At 64.9% G+C, this 9,263-nt stretch overlaps 2 protein-coding genes across 2 annotated transcripts; both read left to right on the top strand.

Annotated features, from left to right (window-relative positions):
- Window positions 1-469: 469 nt before the first annotated feature.
- LOC310912078 (uncharacterized protein) lies at window positions 470-3,621 on the top strand (the record flags this gene model as incomplete). The annotated part of the gene is made up of 6 exons (XM_083866290.1): window positions 470-664; window positions 1,392-1,639; window positions 2,756-2,850; window positions 2,953-3,134; window positions 3,316-3,416; window positions 3,507-3,621. The coding sequence occupies 6 exons, from the start codon at window positions 470-472 to the stop codon at window positions 3,619-3,621; spliced, it is 936 nt and encodes a 311-aa protein (XP_083722416.1).
- Window positions 3,622-4,884: 1,263 nt separating this feature from the next.
- Window positions 4,885-8,900, top strand: LOC310912077 (uncharacterized protein; the record flags this gene model as incomplete). The annotated part of the gene is made up of 9 exons (XM_083866289.1): window positions 4,885-4,987; window positions 5,415-5,764; window positions 6,067-6,167; window positions 6,280-6,525; window positions 6,863-7,257; window positions 7,638-7,733; window positions 7,836-8,017; window positions 8,199-8,299; window positions 8,390-8,900. The coding sequence occupies 9 exons, from the start codon at window positions 4,885-4,887 to the stop codon at window positions 8,502-8,504; spliced, it is 1,689 nt and encodes a 562-aa protein (XP_083722415.1). The 3' UTR covers window positions 8,505-8,900.
- Window positions 8,901-9,263: the final 363 nt, after the last annotated feature.

Here is a 9,263-nt window from a genome sequence, read left to right as displayed (position 1 = left end):
TAGGGTGAAGTAATGTGTCTAACATAGAGTTCAAGTCAGCCCAGTCAGGGTTTTGTGAGTTAACTGCCCGTTCTACTGATGCTGCTCTCTGGGTTCTCTTTCTATTTGCCCACAGTAGTTCTCCACTGCTCTGACTCGATAAGGGATTATGGAACCTTCCCATACACTGAGCCCAGGTTGCCGACTGCCTGCCGTGAGGGGCTTGTGAAACTGGTTCTTGTTCTCCTTCTCTCCTTCACCTGGTACCTTTGGCCATGGGGCTGCGTTCCCTGATGGCTTGTCTCGCTCTCTTTCCGCTCTCTCGCCTGCTGAGGGCAGCAATGATCTGATCAGTCTCCTCCTCAGAGCTGGCTGACCCTGTAGTCTCTGTTGTAGCATATAATCTTTTTTTCCCTAGTCCCGAGCATAGGAAGCGCCGTGCAGGATTTAGTAGGTCGCCGTTCCCGGGCTGTGTTACCTGTGCGCACCGATGGCCCCACCTGCGGCAGCTCTCTGGCGTTTGGGTTTGCCACGGAAACTGACAGGGCTGAGAGCATTTGCTCTGCCTGAGCTGGAAAGGCAATGGACAGAGTCCGAGCCCCGCCGGCCGCCCGGCACCGCCAGCGCTGCGGTGTGTCGTGCCCCGCCCCGCCCCTGGCAGCAGCAGCAGCAGCCCCTGGGCCCGGTGAGACCCCCAGGAGCGGCTTCCCGGGGGCTGCGGGTCTTCAGCAGCTCCACCCGACGGGGGGGCCTTTTTTCTTAGCACTTTTTTTTTTTTTTTGGTACAGGAGTGACCTCTCCTCTCCTCTCTCCCCTCCCCTCCCCTCCAGCACAGCTGGACCCGCGGTGGGTTGTGCCCCAGCTCGGGGCTCGCTGCGGGCCGAGGGGCCCGCGGTGAGGGGCAGGGGCCGGTTCCGGCGAGTTCCTTGTGCCGGGTTCCCCCGTGTACCCCCGATGGGGGCCGCGGGATCGCTCCGGCGGTGCCTCAGCTCCCGGGGCACTCCGTCGGTGCCTCAGCTCCCGAAGCACTCGGATCGGTGCCGCAACTGAGCTCCCGGGGCACCTCGATGGGTGCAGAGTTGCACCCGGCACGTCAGCCTTTCTCATAATGTCAGCCCATTTCTGGGAAATGACCGCAGTCCGCCCATCGTTCCTTCCCTGCACGTCATTGGTCAACACGGCCAGAAGACGCTCCGCCCCCACAGCGCATTGAAAACTGCAGCGGCGGCAAAGAGCCCGCTCCGGTTCGGAATGGGCCAGTGCCGGAGCTCGGAACCGGCTCCAGCACAGGCGGCACCAGCGGCCGGTTGTGCCCCAGCTCGGGGCTCGCTGCGGGCCGGGGGGGCCGCGGTGAGGGGCAGGGGCCGGTTCTGGCGAGTTCCTTGTGCCGGGTTCCCCCGTGTCCCCCCCAGTCGGGACCGCGGAACCGATCCATCACGTCCTCAGCTCCCCGAGCACCCCGATCGGTGCCGTACACCGGGGCTCCGTCGGTGTCTCAGCTCCAGTGGCGCCCCGATCGAGCCAAGGCTTCTTCTCGGCGCCGCCTTCCTTCCCTGCCGGGAGCCGCCGGCAGTGCCCGGGCAGGAGCCAAAGCGGCCGTGCCCGCGCTCGGTGTCCCCGGGCTCCGAGCCGCCGGCCCGGGCCAATGCGGGGGACAATGGTGAGCGGCCCGGGGCTGCTGCTGCTGCTGCTGCTGCTGCTTCTTCCCCCCGGGCAGGCGGACTCCGAGCCGCAGCTGTCCCGTCCCCGCTGCAGCCGGCAGCTCGCAGGCGCTGTCCCCGCCTGTCCCGGCACGGAGCTGGGCTGCAGCGGCTGCAGAGCCCCAGGGGCCGGGACAGCTGCGGCCACCGGAGAGCTCCCGGAGGCTGCGCTTGTCTCCGCAGGAGCTGCCGCGGCGTCGGCGGAGCGGGGACAGGGCGGGACTGAGCTGGCAGCGCCTTCCTGAGCCTCGGTGTCCCGCAGGGCCGGGACCGGCGCTGACCTCTCCCCGTGTCCCTTTCAGTGTGCCGTCAGCGCGGGTGGGGAGCTGTTCCCGAGGCCCATCTCCGAATGGCTCTTTCAGCACTCCTGATGTCTCGGGAGCAAGGGGCTGTTGGTTCCAGTCAGAGAGATTCCGTCTGTGAGCTTGGGAAGAGTGAATTCTGCTCCCTTAATGGAGTTGAGAAGAAGCTCCAGCATCTCCAGGAGGGACCAGCAGCCGGGGTTACACACTTGCCTGGGGCACAAGAAGCCACTTGTCCTGAGCAGGGGGATGGCACTTCTGAGTGTGCAGGGAGTAAAAATGTGCAAAATGGATTCTGCATCTGTGATGGGAGGGTGAGGGAGCCCCTGGGTCCCCAGGGCACATCAGCAACCGGCAATGGACACAAAATGATCCTCATGAGATTCCTGGGTGAGTGCAGGGCCACCCCTGTGGCCTCTGGGGAGGGGACGGTGTCACCTGCCAAGGACAGGGCTGGCAGGTGTGGGGCTGTTTCCCGATGTCTGGAAGAGGCCTCGTGCTCTGCTCGGCCCCATCAGTGGCTGCAGCCAAGAGCCCCAGCTGCCCCCAAGGCTGTGCAGTTCTGCAGCTGCAGCCTGTCCCCAGCCCTGTGTCCCTGGCTGTCCCCAGCCCTGTGTCCCTGCCTGTGTGCCAGGCTCTTGGCTCCCTGGCTGCCAGCGGAGTGAGGGGCACACTGGCTGAGGGCTCCCTCCTGTGCTCCCTGGGCATTGGGGGAGCAGATTGGAGGGCCGCCTCTGGTTCTCCCAGCCAGCAGCTCTTTCCTGCTGCAGGCAGGTGGTTCATGTCCCATCCCGTGCTCACCTCGGTGCTGATCGTGCTCCTCGTGTTGTTGGTGCTGGCTTTGGTGGTGGCCTTGGCTGTGCAGTCAGGTAAGGGAGGGGCAGCAGCCTGGGCCCAGCCCCTCGGGGCAGAGCGGGCTCCCTGCTCCCTGCACAGGGGAATCCTCACAGCTTCTCCTCTTCCCCCTCCAGCACCACAGCTTCCAGTTCCACCTGCGGCTCCCCAGTGTGTTCTGGGCTGTCCCTCTCGCTGGGTTGGCTACAGCGGGCTCTGCTACTACTTGTCAAGGGATGCCGGCACCTGGGAGCAGGCTCAGGAACGGTGCTCCGAGCTCGGGGCCTCCCTGGCCGTTGTCAAGGATGAGGAGGCCATGGTGAGTGAGGGGCTGCGGGCGGTGTGGGGCGGCTGAGGGGAGCCTGGGGGTGCTCCTGGGCCGGGCTGGGTGCTGGCAGGGCTGGGGGTGCAGCCCCGTCCCGGGGCCTTGCAGGGAAGGAGCCCCGGGCACGTGTCCCCCCGAGGGGCCGGGGCAGCTCCCACTCCTCTCTCCTGGGCAGGGTTTGCTCTCCCGCCTCCGCGGGAACGTCGATTACTGGCTCGGGCTGCGCAGGCGGGGCCAGCGCCTGCAGTTGGGGGACGGCAGCGACTTCAGCTCCTGGTGAGTGCCGGGGAGCCGGGCAGGGCACGGGGGGACAGGGGCACAAGGTGTTCCCCTGGCAACCAGCGCTGCCTCTGCTCCTCCTTGCAGGGTTCCTGTCCTTGGCGATTCCGAGTGTCTGTGCCTGGCTGACAGTGCATTCGGGAGTCACAACTGCTCAAATGAGCGGCCGTATCTGTGCAGCAAGGCCCGAGCTCCCCTGTGACAGGGGCTGGAGAAAGGACCTTCTCCACACTGGGCAGTCCCAGCTTCCCCTCTTAGCCCGGCACAGGGCTGTCCTTCCTCAGGTGCCCCCTGTGCCCTGCACTCACTCTCAGGGTCACCTCAGTGCCTGTTCCTCCCCACTGCCGAGGCCGGGCGGAGTGTGGAGAGGAAAAGTCTCTGCAATCCATCCTGCCCCCGGTGCTCCCTGCAGTCCGTGGATCGCCCTCATTCCACCCCCGGCTCCATTGGGAGCCACCAGCGCCCCTGCCGGCGGTGCCCGGAACTGCAGCGAAGGGGAAAGTGGCGCGGCCGAGAGTGGCCGGGACTGGGTTTGTGTTCTGATTGTTGTTGGTGCCGCACGGGGCTTGTCTGTCGGCTTTGGGATACGTGCTAGTAAAGAACTGTTCTTCCTCTTCTCGTATCTTTGCCTGAGAACGCCTTCATTTCAAAATTAGAATAGTTCGGAGGGAAGGAATTTACATTTTCACTGTGAGGGAGGCTCTTGCCTTCCTTAGCAGACACCTGTCTTGCAAACCAAAACAACCCCATTCTTCTGTGCTACTATGTGGGAAGGAGGGAGGGAGGGAGGGAATCGGAGATAAAGTGAAGACCGGGAAGGTGAGAACATATTAGGGAAGGTGCATTTTTTGGATTTGGTGTACTTCTTAATTACTTGATCTGATTTGTTTGATAATAAATTCAATTAAAATAATTTCCCCACTCCGGGCCTGTTCTGCCCGTGATGGGTGAGAGATCTCTCGCTGCCTTTAGTGAGACCCTCGAGCCTTTCCCGGTGTGCTCTGTTCCCTGCCCAGGGGAGGAGCAGAGGGACAGAGGGTTTTGCTGGCCCCGGGCAGCTGGCCAGGCCCAGGCCACCCCAGGAATCCCGGCCACAATTCCCTCCAGCATTTCCCGGCCCCAGGGCGGGTCCGGCTCCGCGGGCCGGCGGCTCCAGGAGTTCCGAGGGGGCAAAACGGGGCCGAGGGAGAGGAGGCAGGTGCTGCCAGGGGGTGAAATGTCTTTGCTGCGAGCTGGCAGGGAGAGGAGGAGGGAGCAAGTGGAGCAAAGCCAAGGGGAGAGAAAGAGGGACGAGGCCGGAGCGGCGGAAGGCGGCGGGGATGGCCGTGGGGCAGGCGGGCGTTTTGCTTTCCAGCGCTGTGGGGGGAAAGGGAGAACTGTCAAATGGGTCCAGGAAAAGAGGAGAGAAATAGCTGGATATCGTCCACCTTTGACATTCTTCTGAGCTGCCTGAGCTGCAAAGGCAATGGACAGAGTCCGAGCCCCGCCGGCCGCCCGGCACCGCCAGCGCTGCGGTGTGTCGTGCCCCGCCCCGCCCCTGGCAGCAGCAGCAGCAGCCCCTGGGCCCGGTGAGACCCCCAGGAGCGGCTTCCCGGGGGCTGCGGGTCTTCAGCAGCTTCACCCGACGGCGGGGGGGCCTTTTTTCTTAGCGCGGTTATGTTGGGACAGGAGCCGCCTCTCCTCTGCTCTGCCCTCCGCAGTTTGAGGCGGCTCCAGCATTGCTGGCACCCGCGCTCGGTTTTCCTCAGCTCCCGGGGCACCCCGATCGGTGCCTCAGCTCCCGGGACACCCCGATCAATGCCTCAGCTCCCGGGGCACCCCGATCGGTGCCTCAGCTCCCGGGGCGCTCCGATCTGTTCCCCACGAGGGGCTCCGTCGCTTCCTCTGCTCTCAGGGCCCCCTTTTCTGTGCCTCAGAGCTGCTCCATCGGTGCCTCAGCTCCCAGGACACCCCGATTGATGTCTCAGCTCCCGGGGCACTCCGTCTGTTGCTCAGCTCCCGGGACACGCCTGTCCGTGCAGCGGGGCGGGGCCTGGCGGTGGCTCAGCTCCCGGGACACGCCTGTCCGTGCAGCGGGGCGGGGCCTGGCGGTGGCTCAGCTCCCGGGCGGTGCCGGACCGGGAGCGGCTTCTTGCTGTGTCCCGCCGTTCCCGCACCTGATTGGTCAGAACGGCCAGAACCCGCTCCGGCCCCACATGTTTTCAGCTCCCGCGGCACTTTCGGGTCACTCGGGTCCGGACCGGGGCGGCGGCGGCTCCCGGAGCTCGGAGGCGGCTCCGGCACAGGTGGGACCCGCGGCGGGTTGTGCCCCAGCTCGGGGCTCGCTGCGGGCCGGGGGGGCCGCGGTGAGGGGCAGGGGCCGGTTCCTGCGAGTTCCTTGTGCCGGGTTCCCCCGTGTCCCCCCGATGGGGGCCGCGGGATCGCTGCGTCGGTGCCTCAGCTCCCGAAGCGCGCGGATCGGTGCCGCAGATAGGCTCCTTCACTCCCTCAGCTCCCGGGGCACCTCGATGGGCGGGGAATTGCACCCGGCACGTCAGCCATTCTCATAATGTCCCGCCCATTCCCTGGGAAATGACCGCAGTCCGCCCATCGTTCCTTTCCTGCACGTCATTGGTCAACACGGCCAGAAGACGCTCCGCCCCCACAGCGCATTGAAAACTGCAGCGGCGGCAAAGAGCCCGCTCCGGTTCGGAATGGGCCAGTGCCGGAGCTCGGAACCGGCTCCAGCACAGGCGGCACCAGCGGCCGGTTGTGCCCCAGCTCGGGGCGCGCTGCGGGCCGGGGGGGCCGCGGTGAGGGGCAGGGGCCGGTTCTGGCGAGTTCCTTGTGCCGGGTTCCCCCGTGTCCCCCCTTGGCTGAGGTGGCGGAGGGAGCGGCTGCCCGCGCTCTCCTCCTTGCCCGGATCCCTGGGGACGAGCCGGGCCCGCAGCAGCAGCGATGGCTCATCCCGGGGGCTGTCGCTGGGACAGAGGCGGCTGCTCCGTGCCCGGGACACTTCCCTGCCGGGAGCCGCCGGCAGTGCCCGGGCAGGAGCCAAAGCGGCCGTGCCCGCGCTCGGTGTCCCCGGGCTCCGAGCCGCCGGCCCGGGCCAATGCGGGGGACAATGGTGAGCGGCCCGGGGCTGCTGCTGCTGCTGCTGCTGCTGCTGCTTCTTCCCCCCGGGCAGGCGGACTCCGAGCCGCAGCTGTCCCGTCCCCGCTGCAGCCGGCAGCTCGCAGGCGCTGTCCCCGCCTGTCCCGGCACGGAGCTGGGCTGCAGCGGCTGCAGAGCCCCAGGGGCCGGGGCTGCGGCCACCGGAGAGCTCCCGGAGGCTGCGCTTGTCTCCGCAGGAGCTGCCGCGGCGTCGGCGGAGCGGGGACAGGGCGGGACTGAGCTGGCAGCGCCTTCCTGAGCCTCGGTGTCCCGCAGGGCCGGGACCGGCGGTGACCTCTCCCCGTGTCCCTTTCAGTGTGCCGTCAGCGCGGGTGGGGAGCTGTTCCCGAGGCCCATCTCCGAAAGGCTTTTTCAGCGCTCCTGATGTCTCGGGAGCGAGTCGCTCGTTGTTCCCAGGAAACAGATGCCGCCTGTGAGCTGGAGGAGAGTGAATTCTGCTCCCTTAATGGAGTTGTGAAGGGGCTCCCACATCTCCAGGAGGGACCAGCAGCCGGGGTTACACACTTGCCTGGGGCACAAGAAGCCACTTGTCCTGAGCAGGGGGATGGCACTTCTGAGTGTGCAGGGAGTAAAAATGTGCAAAATGGATTCTGCATCTGTGATGGGAGTGTGGGGGAGCCCCTGGGTCCCCAGGGCACATCAGCAACCGGCAATGGACACAAAATGATCCTCATGAGATTCCTGGGTGAGTGCAGGGCCAGCCCTGTGGCCTCTGGGGAGGGGACGGTGTCACCTGCCAAGGACAGGGCTGGCAGGTGCGGGGCTGTGTCCCGATGTCTGGAAGAGGCCTCGTGCTCTGCTCGGCCCCATCAGTGGCTGCGACCAAGAGCCCCAGCTGCCCCCAAGGCTGTGCAGTTCTGCAGCTGCAGCCTGTCCCCAGCCCTGTGTCCCTGGCTGTCCCCAGCCCTGTGTCCCTGCCTGTGTGCCAGGCTCTTGGCTCCCTGGCTGCCAGCGGAGTGAGGGGCACACTGGCTGAGGGCTCCCTCCTGTGCTCCCTGGGCATTGAGGGAGCAGATTGGAGGGCCGCCTCTGGTTCTCCCAGCCAGCAGCTCTTTCCTGCTGCAGGCAAGTGGGTCAGGTGCCATCCTGTGCTCACCTTGGTGCTGATCGTGCTCATGTCCCTGGTGCTGGCTTTGGTGGTGGCCTTGGCTGTGCAGTCAGGTAAGGGAGGGGCAGCAGCCTGGGCCCAGCCCCTCGGGGCAGAGCGGGCTCCCTGCTCCCTGCACAGGGGAATCCTCACAGCTTCTCCTCTTCCCCCTGCAGCACCACAGCTTCCAGTTCCACCTGCGGCTCCCCAGTGTGTTCTGGGCTGTCCCTCCGGCTGGGTTGGCTACAACGGGCTCTGCTACTACTTGTCAAGGGATGGCGGCACCTGGGAGCAGGCTCAGGAACGGTGCTCCGAGCTCGGGGCCTCCCTGGCCGTTGTCAAGGATGAGGAGGCCATGGTGAGTGAGGGGCTGCGGGCGGTGTGGGGCGGCTGAGGGGAGCCTGGGGGTGCTCCTGGGCCGGGCTGGCTGCTGGCAGGGCTGGGGGTGCAGCCCCGTCCCGGGGCCTTGCAGGGAAGGAGCCCCGGGCACGTGTCCCCCCGAGGGGCCGGGGCAGCTCCCACTCCTCTCTCCTGGGCAGGGTTTGCTCTCCCGCCTCCGCGGGAACGTCGATTACTGGCTCGGGCTGCGCAGGCGGGGCCAGCGCCTGCAGTTGGGGGACGGCAGCGACTTCAGCTCCTGGTGAGTGCCGGGGAGCCGGGCAGGGCACGGGGGGACAGGGGCACAAGGTGTTCCCCTGGCAACCAGCGCTGCCTCTGCTCCTCCTTGCAGGCATCCTGTCCTTGGCGATTCCGAGTGTGTGTGCCTGGCTGACCATAAATTCTGGAGTCACAACTGCTCAAATCGGCGACCGTATCTGTGCAGCAAGGCCCGAGCTCCCCTGTGACAGGGGCTGGAGAAAGGACCTTCTCCACGCTGGGCAGTCCCAGCTTCCCCTCTTAGCCCGGCACAGGGCTGTCCTTCCTCAGGTGCCCCCTGTGCCCTGCACTCACTCTCAGGGTCACCTCAGTGCCTGTTCCTCCCCACTGCCGAGGCCGGGCGGGGTGTGGAGAGGAAAAGTCTCTGCAATCCATCCTGCCCCCGGTGCTCCCTGCAGTCCGTGGATCGCCCTCATTCCACCCCCGGCTCCATTGGGAGCCACCAGCGCCCCTGCCGGCTGTGCCTGGAACTGCAGCGAAGGGAAAGTGGCGCGGCCGAGAGTGGCCGGGACTGGGTTTGTGTTCTGTTCATTGTTAATGCTGCACTGGGGGTCTGCTTACTTGTACATACTATTTTTAAAAATATATACGAATATTTTATAATAATGTTTTTACTGTATTTTATATTATAACACTAATTTTTAATGTATATTGTAGTATAACATACTTTCTTATACAGACTATTGTATGTTCTTCCTGTGCACATATCATTACCTGAGAACTCCTTCATTTCAAAATTATAATAATTCAGAGAGGCAGTGTTTACATTTTTCATTGCCAAGGAAGCTTCTGCCTTCCTTAGGAGACACCTGTCTTTCAAAGGAAAACAACTCCCCATCCCTCTGTGCCGCTGTGTGGAGTGGAGGGAAGGGAGGTAATTGAGGATCAGGTGGAGTCCAGGAAGGAGAGAACACTGTAGGGAAGGTCAATTTCTAGGATTTGCTGTA

The sequence above is a fragment of the Zosterops lateralis genome, assembly GCF_965231275.1.
Source record: "Zosterops lateralis genome assembly, chromosome: 8".
Lineage (NCBI taxonomy): Eukaryota > Metazoa > Chordata > Aves > Passeriformes > Zosteropidae > Zosterops > Zosterops lateralis.
This window is presented reverse-complemented; position numbering and strand designations above follow the sequence as displayed.